We start from the raw sequence: 14,723 nt of genomic DNA on the forward strand, positions 1-14,723 counted from the left end.
TATAAGAAGTGGAACTTCTAAAATACAGTATGTTTGTTGTAAGACTGCTATTGTCCTCTAGATGGATGACTTAAATCAGAGACATTTCTTCGATGTAAAACTGAATCAATTCAGGAATCGCACAAGGAAAGTAAGCTGTAAAGTGTACAAATATTTAGTGATTGTGTTGTATTTCAGAAAACCACAAAACATGAGAATCAGTCTGAACATTTGAAATTTAAAATGTATTCTGTGTTGAATTGATGGATTCTGGTATTTTTGTGAATGTTCTTTGGAAAAATCAAGAGTCACAATAGTTATTTCCCTCACAGATTGAACAGATTGCATAATTGAGTCATCCTGAACTTAAACATTGATGCACTCGGTATACAGTACTCATGGATCAGATGGAAACAGTGCTCGGGAGGCACTGATAACATATAAAAGCATGATAACAGCTGAGAGGCGCGGTGTTCAGGTTTTGAATGGAACTGAAAAAAGGTGTTAAAGCAGAAACTCTAGATCACAGCGGGCCAAATACAGTAAAATGATTTCGTACATAATTTCGTGGGGCAGATGAACTAAACGTAAAAGACACACTTGCATATATTGGCCACCAGGGGCCACTGTCATTCAATTCAATGAAAAATTATTAACACTGCTTACTACAGACACTGTTGCACCAAACAGCAATATATCTCAATATCATTACATGAGTCAACTTTTATGAACTCAATATCAAAGATGGGTGATTTTGCTGTCCCTAGAAGCTCACAGCCAATAAAATATCATGCTGGGGGCTTAATTGATAACTAATATTTCCTTCTGAATATACTGTATGTTGACACAGACCACAGTATTGAAACAAGTCAATCAACGTCGAATTTGTCATTCCAACTATAAAATTGCAGTTGAAATGAAATGTTGTGTCTTAATAAGGAGGGTGCCAAATGTGACAAAAAGTCAGACAAACATGAAGCCAAAACAGACATTCACATTTGTCATTTTTTATGCACGATGCCTGCAAAAGTGACGTTGACCAGGACGAAAATTTGAGCCCATTGCTGGACAACAGGTGCGCAAAAACCCACAGGTAAACGAAAACCGAGCCAAAGACTGCCTACAGAAAGGACAGTAGAGACTTCAGGTGGGACACAGTGAGAACTTGACTTCAGGTACAGCCATTTCATCAGTCCAAAACCATTGCAGTCTTTCCAACAATGCTCAGGTAAAAACAGGCAGCACGTGGTACATAGCACATAGTTGCTTTTAAAAAAATAAACTAATAAACTCGTATCATTGTTAATTAAACGTTTCTCTTAAAAAAAGCCGCACGAATCAGCTTGGATGAATAAATTGGCATATTTCAAGTAAGTGTTTTGCTGCCACATTTATTTATGTATTACGTTATTAGACCAGGGAACACAATTATTGAATTTCATTGTAAGTCAGTACTTTAATAGCCTAATAGTTACTGATTTTTAAATAAACTGTAAGAAACTCCTTGATCATTGTTAATTAGACGTTTCTGTTAGAAACAGGACTTTTTCTTAACAAGTGTACGCACAGATCAGCTTTAATGCATAAATTGGCCTACTAAGTGTTTTGCTGCCACATTTATTTGTCTATTAGCCTACGTGAATTCACAATTATATCACTATTTACATGCTATCTCAGCCTATCAGAAGTCAAGACAGGACCCGAGCTGTCACTTTTATTCTTTAAATAAAACTGATAATCTTTTGTATTTTATTTCCCTTGTTAGGACCTGGTGAGTCTTTCACACTTTGGCCCTAAATATCAATAAATCACGCTGCATTTACAGATGCCGCCCAAAACGGACTAACATGAAAAAATACAAAAATATAGTCCTACAATTTACCAGAGCTGAATAGTTAAAAAGACTGAACACTAAAAACATTCAGAGATCTAAAAGTTTATGTTCACATACAAGTTCCACATTTCTCTAGTTAGTTGTAAATGCTAATGTCCACTACACAGCTTAAAACCAAAACAATAATTAAAGCTGCAAGCAGCGACGGACAGGCCCTCACACCTGGCCGCGCGTTGTGGCTCGAAGCAGCCTCTGAATTTTCACATGTTCTGGACACTGCAGGAAGGAGTTAAATGTAACTTCCTGTGTCCACTCTGTGGCTCTAGAGAACACCCACTATACGTCATTTTCCAGTATATCAAGTGCATACCACACCCTGACATTTTCATGTGAATCAAATGATGATTGTCACGCAAGGCTTACTTCCTGTTGCCAGTAGGTGGCGCAATGACTACAACTCCTAATGTAGATGTCCTCAGACCGGGACTCTTATCAACCATATGAAATTTCCCGGATTGGACAAAGTACACTGAAGTTACAACAACTTCCTATTTCACGGAATAATGTGTCGCCACGGAATAATGTGTCGCCACGGCAACGGCACACAATCTTCACAATGAAACATCATCAAGGTCTTAAGACTCTGCTGAACAAGTTTGAGATGGGTGTGGTTAATCTGCTAGAGTAGTTTGTAAGAGTATAGGGCCTGTAACTTCCTGTTGCCAGTAGGTGGCGCTATGACTTTGACTCTTATGAAACATGAAGTTTGGAACAAATATTACCACGTACACTTAAGTTACAACAATTTCATGTTTCTTGGAGAAACATCAATATTCGAAGCCACGCCACAGACACACCCTTCAAGGAAAACTCACACTTAGCACAACTTTTCATCGCGAAAGTCTCAAACATGTGAAGTTTGAGGCAGATTTGAACATGTACACTCAAGTTACAACAACTTCCTGTGTGGATCCCCTGCCATTTCAGAGCGCCGGTGCACCGCTTAACACCTGATGGCGAAGGCGGGAAAACTGTTTAAATGGAGTGCAATCTGTCAGCCAGCGGCAGCAACCACGTGACTGTCAGCTGACAAAACAAACAACAATGTCGGCCTACAGGGTAAAAGCCACGGTAGCTTTCCTACCTTCTCCATGGACAGCAATGTTCCCAATATGATTTTATTTAAGCCTGAATGACATTCAGCAGTTCTCTGTCTTTTAAACCGGTTTGTGTTTGTATGGGCCATGTGATCGAGGTAGGCATACACGCCGCTGTCGCCGCTTGAACTGAGCGGGACATCTGGCGTACGCACCGGCTGAGAGGCCTTTTAAATGGTGTACAGACTCCGCCTACTCTGCGCACACATCAGATCTTTAAGAGAAGCTAGTACCTTCCGACGTTGTCTTTTTCAGTTTCTTATTTCTTCATTTAGCCACAGCAGAGAAGAAGATTTCAACTGTTTGTATCTGACAAGAGCTATACTCGCAAATATATGCAAAAGCTATTAAAAACACTGACAAGCTCCTCTACGGTGAGGCCCTCATGAGGCATGGGTACTAAAAAAAAAAAAAAAATATGGCTGAGGAAAAAGCCTGACAGGAACCTGGAAAAGCCCAGCCCCATCATCAGAGATGACATCTTCCCCACAGAAACCATGAAATGTATGACCTTTGTGATGGCTGGGATGTTTGACATATTGGGTAAGATTAAAATTATCTAAAAGTTTGATAAAATCAGAAGTAAAGGAAGAGGGGCAACAAAAATGGCCATTAAAATCAAACATTTCTGTGTATTAGTGCAAGGCCACCGCCTCAACCTGTCAATCTTGGCTGGTGGGAAAATAACAATTCTTGGGGGGACAGAGGGGCACAATCCTCAGGATTAATCCAAGACTCTGTCATGATTAAATCCTGGCAGATAAACGATGTATTAGCAAGGGATCTTACATTAAGGAAACAATAAAGAGCTGTTTCAACCAAATCAACCATACCTTTAGATGTTGAGTTAAACTGCCTTGTTGTTTCGATGCTGCATACCTTTAGGGAAACAGAGTTCACAGGAGTTCATGAGTCAGGACGAGCTCCATCAGGGAAGAAACCAGCGAGCAAAGAGACAGACAGATACAGAGATGTAACGGTAGGTGACAGACGGACGGAGGAAGGTAACTTAACGTTATCTGACTCACGCTATTTGGCGTCGAAGCCCATTCTTCTTTGTTTCGGGGAGCTGAAGCGTCAACATCCAGATAACTATTTCCCACTGTGGGGCCCTGCTGCTAGCTAACGTTTGCTAACGTTTGTGCTTACAAAAGCACGGTAGCCGATAACTTATAATTAACAACAACGGGAAACAAGCTAACCCACCAGGTTCTTTCATTTCAACGATGTTGTTAGCTTTCTTTTGGTTGTACGACTAGCTTCTCAATTCACTGAGCGTTTCTTTTCCAGCGACCTGTCCAATTTGTAGTTTCATAGAGGTATGACATGACAGTGACGGCAGGCTTGCCTGCCTAGCTAAAGGCCACCAGTTTAAGATGTCATCTTTAACCACGCTGGCTGACTAACATTTAACACAGAGGGCGCTGTTTCACTCTTTTGATGAAACTCAGTGGGAAAGTTTCTGCCAATTGACATTCATGTGAAGAGTTTTCATGAATATAATATACAGTCACTGGTATAATCACTGTCAGTCCATTGGCTTAAAATTGCCAGAAATTCGGCCCTCTAAAATGGTCATGGAGTGCAATCAATACCTCTACAAACCATTGGACATTGTAAATTTCACGAGGTATTTTTGAGTCTTGCATGGCTGGACAGGGTAATGGATTGTATTGTAGTGCATTATTGTGTCTACCTCCTCCTGTAAGTACTCAGCCACTCACGCCATCTACCACCTCAGTGCGGCAGATCTGTCCTCGCAGTTATACCTGTAAACTCAGCCAGCAGTGATACAGAAATCCTTGAGCCATAAAATCAGTCAATCAAGGCTGAATCATAAACGTTGTGTTTGTTATCTTATCAGTCAAGTCACGGGCCAGAGACCAAGATTTATAACCAAGAACCATCAGTTACATAGACAAAAGTGTGAAAAAAACAAAAAAGTATTCTCCAAAACAGAGAGCGAGAGAGAGAGACAGAGAGAAAGAAAACAACTTCTAACTATTGAAATGCCAATGTGGAACACAGAACTAAAAGTATCAGATAACCGCTGCTTGGCGCAGAAAGTCTGCGGTGAAATTATGGACAGGTTAAGGATGTGTGAATCCACTATGTAGCGCCACAGTGGCGCACTTTGGTTTCTTTTGGCAACCAAATTCTCCATCGTAAGCTGAAATCACAACATCTCCAGCTCAACAAGTCAGAAGACATTAAACTTAATTCCTTACACTGCAGCTGCTATACATCTTGGTGGATATCAGTTTTATTTTTGCTGTCATTAATAAGAATTAGTTTTGCCTATAAACAAGGCTCCCTGAATGCATAGGATTTCAGGAAATAGCTGAATGATGGTAAGGACAGTGGGGAAAACATGCTGTGTAGGCTTGAGCATTATATGCTACTATTGATAACACCCATTATAACAATCTTAATCTAGACCCAAAGTCTCCAACCACTACTCAGACCTGTCTACTGGCTGGGTAATGACACCCTGAGGGTGTCTGCAGCCCTGTTTGCAGAGAACCGCCGATGACTGTGCAAAGGGCTGAAAGCCAAAGACGGAGTGGTGCCGCAGTCAGTGGTGGTGCTGCAGGGAGGAGAGCAGAAGCAGAGGTACTGCACGGACACAGACCTCCTTTTCAGGCAGGTAAGTAGTCTTGAGTCGACTCTGGGATTGGTGCAAAACAGAGGCTGAGGTGGGGGCGGGGTCCTGCGTTTATTTATCCATCCATCCACCCATGATCCCCAAGCCAGCAGTGAGTTTAAGTCCCTCCAGCATGTCCTGTGTCAGTCTCCTCTCAGCTGGTTGTGCCCCGATCGCTAAAGCGCCCAGAGGGCGTTCTATTGAGGTCCCACAAAAACCTCACCCAGCTTCTCCTAAAGTCAAGTCCAGTTCCAAGCTCCTCTGGCACTGTTAATCTCCTCACTCTGTCAAACATATGTAGGCCAGCCACTCTGCAGAGAAATCACTCATGTTTTTGATTTCTTTTTTCACTCCCACCTAAGCTTGTGACTTGTAACGAAAATCAATGGGCACATTGAAAGTTTTGTTTTGTTGCTGAGCTCTGTATTCAGCTCTCTTGACGTAACTGGCCTGATCAGGGACAACGTCTATATATTTTTCAGATTATGTAATAATCTGACCAATATTGGCTAACTTCCTGCTTTCTTCTAGCTGACTATTATTTTCTCCCTCGCTAATGCTCTGGCTGATTCTTTGAATTCTGCAGGAGTCTTTCTTCCACTGGGCTTTCGGAGTAACCGAGCCGGACTGTTATGGAGCCATTGATGTGGACTCTGGGAAATCCATCCTTTTTGTTCCCAAACTGCCTGAAAGCTACGCTACTTGGATGGGAAAGTGAGTCACACTAATCTTCAAAGAGCTGTGTACATGGCCAACAATCATCACCAGCTGTGAGCTGTAACTTGAAGAAAAGGTTGACAAGTGCTACACAGTTACATCTTTTACACCCAGTATAAACATGTTTTTTGCATTGAGTTTATCTTTAAAATGCAACAAAGACTTAATGTTAGTCATCACCCAAACCACCTCAGAGACATCTTAGACTACACTTATTTTGCTTTCTCATTCTGATTTTTCCCCCAAACTGTAACATAACCCGTGTATTGTGTTTTTATAGATTATGACTATTAAAAACAAGAGTATCATCCTGAAGTCTTCATATGTATATTGTACTTCTCTTTACCAGTTGTATCGTAGAAAAGGTTTCAGTCGTAGTCGAATGAGGGACTACACCATCTTTACCAGTTGTGTGTTTTGCATCTGTTGACAGGATCTTTCCTAAAGAGCACTTCAAGGAGAAGTATGCTGTTGATGAGGTCCAATACGCCTGTGATGTAAGTCTTGGTGCCGGTCTTAACAGCCTCTGTGTGCGTGACCTTTTTTCTGTGCAGTAACTGAACCTTGATGTTCAGTCACTGAGCTGTGAAGTTACAGCAAAGGACATTAGTACCTCCGTAGACTGTTTTAAAGGTGAAAGTCATGTCTTTCATTTGAACCTTCATTTGAAAGATATCGGTGCACCAGATAGTTGGACCAATATTATATATATATAATATAATAATGTTATGTTTTTACTCCATTTACATCTACTCAACTAAACATGTCAAGTAAAATCCAATTATAAGGCAATTGCTGTTCAGCAATCAGATGACCTTTTTTTTTTTATCAGAACCAGGTCATGAATATTTGAGCAGTTTTCTATTTTTCAAACTAATCTTCACAACTGCATTTTAATCATTTAAGCAGTGATTGCACTTCAATATCAATCATAGCAATTATTCCAGAGAGGACACAACGGCATCTGCCGGAGTGACCTATATTCTGCAGCCTCAGAGCAGAAGAACACTGGTGCTTGCTGGATCTGCTGCTCTACTGTGTGTCTCAGCCTTCTAATTGCTCCCTGTCTGCTTCCTTGCAGATTGTTGATGTCCTGTCCAACCTGAAACCAGCAGTGCTCCTAACACTGGTATGCTGCATTTAAGCTACTATTATCATCCATTAGTAAAATCCCCTCAGTGTGGTTTGGACAGCGCATCACTGCAGGTTCCTCTGAATACAGCTACTGAAATAAAATTCTTATTTTATATGAGATGATCGTGATCATCTGAGGCCAGACTTGCCAGACTTTTCATTTATGATTATAGAATAGATCATCAGCCTGGATATAAACCAATTGAAAGTCCTGTATTGACATTTGAATGCACTTGGTGGTGATGTCATTTCACTTTTTGTGTGTGTGTTTTCTTTTTCCATGCAGCGAGGACAGAATACAGATAGCGGGAGCATCTGCCGTGAAGCCTCCTTTGAAGGAATTAGTCGGTATGTTCAATTGGCATCAGTTTACATTAACATAATTAGACACCTATGCATACTGATTAACTTAAATAATTTAATTAAGCAAACATTCTTGCTTTTGCTTGTTAGTTATCAATTACTGACAATGTTACAGTTGTTCTTCGCACTGGTCTTTGTTCTTAACCACAGCCTTTTCTTGATTCCACACTGTGCCCTTAATTAATTTTAAAGTCACGAGTTTATATTTAAAATGGTAACATCATTCTCTGCTCGACGGAGCATCTGCAAGGGTGCTCAAATTGGTATATTTCAAATTGTCATCTAACTAAACAAGAAAGGAATAGAGAGAGAAGACAAGTTCAGTGCTTTGATACTTTAGGTGTTTATTGTCGTGCTCTGAACAACTTATTGAGTTTAAAACTCGCCCAAAGGATCCAAGATGTCAGGATCCTCTAAGGCTGTAAACTGTTTAAATACTTTCGATTTTAATTTCATCCAGTGGCTTTGAGGCCAGCAGTTAACAGAGATAGCCTTTGGCCGATAAGCTGTAACATTGAAGCAATACTTTAGCAATATTGTCACACAGTTATGACCCCTTCTAGATGTGTGTAGTAAAAACTGAAAATCAGCAAGTGCTGGAGGGCTCTCTTCCTGCCTTTTTCAAGCCTTTATAAACACCATGCTAGTGGTGAAATATGGGATTCACTTGACTGACCACAGAAATGTCTGTGCCCCAGGTTGCATTTGATTTCACAAAGTGTTATATGTCTGGTGTCTGAGAGGAGCTCCACCGGCAGGGCGTAACAGGTTCATGCATTTTGAGCCGTTGCTCCGCTCCATGTAGACACATGACACATAACTATGTACAGGATTTTAAATGTTCTTTCTCTGGCGCCATCGGGTGGTAGTACAAAGAATGACACCGTGGTAGACAGCAAAGCCATGCCACTAAGGCAACATACAGAAGCACCAATTTTCACTGGATTGTTTCTACAAACAAAAACTCTGAAAAATCTGAAAGATGTTATAATCACATAAATATTCTATACAAAATAACTAATGATTTTAGTAAATTTGTGGACAGAGTCAGTAATGGTTTGGCCCAGTAGTAGTAGACGTAGTATAAGGAAGTTCTTGGTATTCTTTTTCTCTGTAGGTCATGAACCATGTGAAGCCTGGGCAGAAAGAATATGAAATGGAGAGATAAATGGAGCATTTTGTCAATGGAACTTTCATTTTTTCATACCAAAGTTGTGTATACACCCATGTTCTTGCCTTTGCTGTGTAAGAGGAACCAGGACACGTGGGTTTGTCATCTTACATCTTGTCATCAAGTGTTTGATGTGCTTGACCGCGTGATGATGAAAGAATGAGTGCTGAATGAAAGTAATTCAGCTAATTACCGTTGTCTGCCATCTCTGCTGTGCTGAAATTGTTTTAGTTTCCTTTTTCTTCCTGGGGTTTTTCTCTGAAGGGGGAGCTTTTTTCCCCCCTTGCAGCTTGTTCCTACACTAAAGGAGGGAGGCGTCACACCTCATATCCCTGTATCTGTGGCACGTAATGCATTCAGCTGTCAGCTAGCAGCATCATTATGGATGAATTTTGTTGCTAATCAGGCTTTGGCCTTCTGTATTAAAGGCCATGTGTAATGAATACTTCCTGGCGATTAGTGGTCAGTGGATGCAAGCTATTTTCCTGTTCAAATTAAGAGCTTGAAAAATGAGGACCTGATCATCACAGAGGCAAAGTAAAGGAAAATTGATGAAACACTGAAAAGACTGGAATCCCTTTGATGTTGTACTGAAACACACTATTTAATTCAAAATAGTTTTTATCGTAGCTTGGATAAGTCACACGTCATGTGAGTATCACTTTGTGGTGTGTACTTACTATTTATCTCTCTTTTCCGTCCATGTATTGTGTCATTGTTCAACCTCAGAGGCAATAATTGTTCTGTTATCTTCCACGGCCATGCTGGAGCTCCCAATGACAAGACGGTTTTGGAGACATGTGGCGAGTAGCTTTCAGCAGTTTTTAGATGCGAGCATGGAGTTGATGGACTTGGACAAATTCCCCCGCATGCCAAACTGCTCCACCAATGGGAAAGCAATATAAGCAGCAGTTTAGACCTTCAGATGTAGACATGTCAGCGTTGCCTTTCACAGGTAAAGAAATATATAACTGCTAGAATCATAACACTTGTGCCACCTGCAGGCAATGAGTGGTTACAGTTCTACATTTAGGTTTACCATTTGTATCTCTCTTTAGCTTAAATAAAATAATAGAAATAGAACATCATTATGTCTGACTAACTAACCTCCAGAAGATATTCAGTACTCAAACAGAAATACATAAATACTTAAATAGCAAATGTTAACTTTTGAAGATTTTGTAAGAAAATTCTTACATTTCAAGACATGAATTGTGCACATGCGAAAGTCAGTCAGTTTAGTAACTATTGATTACGCATTACTGACATATAAAGAGTGAACTACACTTCAAATTCTCATCAGTTTATCACCAGCATGGAGATGAATAGCATATTGTTTTGTTGCATTGTGTTTTTGTTGTTGAGAAATCTAAACCACAGTGATGACTATAGTAGTGATCTTTGACCTTTAGATGAGCCTAAAAACTATTTACATTTCAGTACAGTTAAACAGTGATATGTTCTTTTATTACCCTTGCTGCGGTCTTGCAAATAATATTTTCTTTGTAAACTACACTTGGTAAACTAAACCTGGTCTCATACTTTGAGATGCATTCAGTCTTAAAAATGCAAACATGCGTAGGTATATCACTATTTTTGGTTGATACTGTAATGGAAACGGACCTTCTTGTCAGCCTTGCATAATTTCTTGCCGGTATAAGCTAATTACAGGCTGCACAGGGATGTAGGCCCTGAATCATATATATGAAATATATTGATTTAATGTAAGCATGGTAAGATGTATTTAGAGTTCAAGACAAAATAAACCTTCCGTTCTTTATAAACCATGCTGTTTGTGTTGCAGGTGTGAAGTGGACTGACATACACCGCCTGGCTGACCGGGTCCACCTGGGCTCCGTCTTCATGCCCCACGGCCTGGGACACCTGCTGGGCATCGACGTGCACGATGTGGGAGGATACCCTGAGGTGAGAACGGAAGACGTAACTTCTGAGATTGCCCACATCACAATCAACCAGTAGTTAGTGCTGTAACAGGCACAGTCTCCAGAAAGAAGCAGAAGAAGAAGAAGAAGACACAGTCCTGTTCCTCAAATATGGATGTGTCATCAATAATAGAGAGGCCCTCTGTGCAGAAGTGAGAGCTGAGCAAAAAGAGGCCAAGCTGCAGGAACAAGTTCAGGATGAGGGCAGGAGAGAGGGGAAGGGGAAATGTTGTCTGAACACTGGACACACACGGTTTCAGGTTGTGGTGGAGGATTTTGTACAGTTATGCACTAAATACAGAAGACATACTGTATATTAACATCAGTCATATTTCCTGGTTTCACTAATGATAAGACCTACAGGTGATGGCACAATGAAATATCAGTTTGAACCTCATCATCTTTTCAGTCACATCTCAGTAATCACTGAACAGAGTTATGAGCTTTTGATGAATACCAACATCTGTATTCTTAGACAGTAGCCTCCGAGGTCATATTTTGTGGTTATATTCAGTGTTACAAAGTTTTACTGGCTGCATACAAAAAAATACAATGATTCACTGTTTGAGTCTGGGTGGAAACGTCTTGCTCATCGTCGGACCTAAAGTCTCGCCTGAAACCCAGGCCAAGTAAGTTCTTAAATGTAAGCAATGCAGAAAGAGAAACTGTTTTAATTTAAAAATGTCTAAAATTAAATGTAATTGCAGGTTCAGGTAGCTGTGTCTGTGCTCAGGGAGCAACCTCCATGTGGTCTGGGCTGCAGATATTCTACAGTATATTTTATCTCAACTCGTGAAAAAGTAATACCATTTTTCTCGTATTTAACAAACTGGACTGTTATCTAGCCCAGACTGATGCATCTTCTGATGGGCCGCCTGGTGCAGATAGCTGCTTGTGTATAGAGCTGCTGACCTGCGTCCCTCGCACTGTGGAGGAGATTGAGGCTTTCATGGCAGACTCTGCAAAACCCTTCAGCCCCGACAACAGCAGTTAGAAATTCTGAATGACGTCTCTCTGACAGACAGACAATTAAAAGGGACAAACCATTTCAGTAGTTTGAAAAAATCTTAACTCAAGGTCCACTTACTAGCTTTTTTCTGGAGCTTTTAACTGCATCTCCATCTTGTCAGTGGTTGTAATTGTTTAGTTGTCATGGAGATACCTCGGTTGTCATCACATTAAAACTAAGAATGAAATTTTGGTCATGTGATTTTTACCTAATGTCTGTGCCTCCGGGTAAAATACCTTTTTTTTTTATAAAAATGACTTGCATACTAATGAGTACATTGGACCACAAGTTTTGTGTGAACCAGACAGTCACTAGAGTAGACCTCTTGTCCTCTGATGTAAGAACATTTCCTGACAGTTCTGGAGTTCTGGTGGAACTTCTCCTGTAAATCTGTTTGTTGTAATACCACCTTTGTCCACTAGATGGATGACTTAAATCAGAGCCATCATTTCCTCATCTTCTATCAATGTGATGTAAAACTAATCAGTTTAGAAATCACACGAGGAAAATATGCTGTGAATTATACAAATAATTAGTAATTTTGTTTATTTCAGAAATCTCAGAAACACCTCATGAAGATCAACTGTTGAACACTTGAAATGTAAAATAAGGCAAAGACAGATGTTTTATTAGTTGCAGTCATATGTTGAATGCTGAGGGATTCTGGTATTTTAGTTCCACTCTTGATTGTTTTTGGGAAAATCAAGGGTCATGTCATCACATTCAGGACAGGAGGTTTTTTTGCTCTTAGAGATTGAATTAATTGCATACTTGAGTCTTCCTGAACTTTATGGATGTAGTGAGAGAGGACATGAAGTTAATTGGCGTGAGTGAAGAGGATGCAGAGGACAGGGTTAGATGGAGGCACATGATTTGCTGTGGCGACCCCTGAAAGGGAACAGCCGAAAGGAAAAGAAGAAGGAGTCTTCCTGAACTTAAACATTGATACATATACAGTACTTATGGATCAGAGGTAAGTTTATAGTGCGTGGAGGGAGCTGATAACATAACACAGAAACAGTTGAACATTTGAGAGGTACGGTGTGCAGGTTTTGTATGAAACTGAAAAGGGGGTGATATGGCAGAAAAGGCTGGTTTAGAAATGAGGATTCACTATTAATGTAAACCTCATATATACACCATACCAGACTAATAGTTGTAAAATACTGTCATGATTTATCTTTACAATCAAATAATATTTTACAGATAATTCAATGTATTTATGATTGGTGATTTATCAGGAATTGTACAATTGTGGAACAATCTCCCACAGGAAAAAAAAAAATAGTTTGAATTATAGTTTGTTTCACCTTTACAAAAATACGTTGGGTTTTTTGACCATCTGCTTCTACCATCCAGCAGGCTGTGGAATGCCTACATTCAGTTCAGAGGCTGTGACTGGTGGAGAGGCAGAAAAAAGGTTTTATCCCCACAGCTAAAAAGGGGGCCACCGGTGGCCGATAAACCAGCGTCCTCCCCGGGGAGCCACACAAATAAATAAAGAGGGATTTTTTTCTCTTCAGTTGCTAGGAGGACTGTCGGAGAAGCTTTAAAAAAGACCTATATCATTCACTCTGTCATACATACATACTGTATATACATACATATTACATAGGCTGCATTTACACCTCATGGCTGCGCTTAGGCAATCAGAAAAACCTCTTCTATGCCACAATTCTGACATTTTTCTTGAATCCATGCTGCGTAAAGGATACACCATCAGCACCATGGAGGGTTTCATGCACAGTATTTGTTTCTTAGGAAAAAGTGTTAATTTGTCACTGTCTTTAGTTTGATGAGGTTACATATCTTTGGTCAACAAAGTGGGTGTTAAATAGTTGATTATAGGTGAGACAGCATCGACTTCATATGACCTCATGCCATAAATCTGAGCATTGTAGAGTAAAGAACCATATTAGAACATATACTTTCTATATATAGTCCACCTTAAACAGTTTACAGGTGCTCTCCTCTTCATATCATGGAATCCACAAGAGCCATTATTCGTAAAAGACAGCTGCAAACTGCTCCCCTGGAAACAAAAAAAGATGGATTCTTTATTTTAAACGTGGTTAAAATCCATAAAGTTTTTTGTAGCTTCCTCGGTTTGCTACTGATCTCTCTCACCCCACCAGCGCTCTGTTTATCCAGTGAGTGGATTCCTGTCCTCTACTGTTCTAAGATATTCCTTTCTCCCAACAGCTGTCTCCAAATGAACCAACAGAAATGTTCCTTCTTCAGTTTCCATCCTTGGCAATCAAAAAAAGTGTCCAAGGTCCAGCCGGTCCACTCCCCTGGCTGGCCCAGGAACAGAGTGCCTGCAGCGGGTATTGAGTCTGGCCCAACATGGAGCTGAGGGACGCTAGCGCTAGCTGCGGCCCCGATGAATCGACTGTCTGTGGGCCACTTGTGAACACGAAGCACAGCACGTCATCTTGTAGTAATCGTACACGCAGAGGCGAGCCTGGACCACCACATTGCAGTTAAAGTATTTGTCTCTGCAGTTCTCATCTGAAACAAAAGAAAGGGTTGATCTTGTATTTCTAAGTTGCAGCATATAATACATGACCCTTATTTAACCAAGGGAGCTGACTAAGAACACATGACAACAGACCCTGGGTAAAGTGTTGCAGGAGATGGGAGGATTACCAACATTTATAGCTTCCCAGTGCTGCTTGAACTTCTACTGTTGACTAAAGTTTAGGGTTCAACGCCTTGCTTAAGGGGCAATTTCCATTTCAAGCATTCAGAGATGGCACAGAACATTACTCA

The 14,723-nt window shown here is 40.5% G+C and overlaps 1 protein-coding gene and 1 pseudogene across 3 annotated transcripts in view; one reads left to right on the top strand and one right to left on the bottom strand.

Annotated features, from left to right (window-relative positions):
* The first annotated feature begins 5,315 nt into the window (after nucleotides 1-5,315).
* Nucleotides 5,316-12,941, top strand: LOC122877433 (annotated as a pseudogene).
* The window catches only part of LOC122865443 (thrombospondin type-1 domain-containing protein 4-like), a 42,079-nt gene continuing 39,821 nt past the window's right edge, over nucleotides 12,466-14,723 (bottom strand). For all 3 annotated transcript variants that reach the window (XM_044173997.1, XM_044173910.1, XM_044174088.1), the window contains one exon: nucleotides 12,466-14,462. In XM_044173997.1, coding sequence (XP_044029932.1) covers nucleotides 14,320-14,462 — 143 coding nt within the window. In that variant the 3' untranslated portion in view covers nucleotides 12,466-14,319. The remainder of the gene's footprint in view (nucleotides 14,463-14,723) is intronic.

This window comes from Siniperca chuatsi, linkage group LG1 (genome assembly GCF_020085105.1).
Source record: "Siniperca chuatsi isolate FFG_IHB_CAS linkage group LG1, ASM2008510v1, whole genome shotgun sequence".
NCBI lineage: Eukaryota > Metazoa > Chordata > Actinopteri > Centrarchiformes > Sinipercidae > Siniperca > Siniperca chuatsi.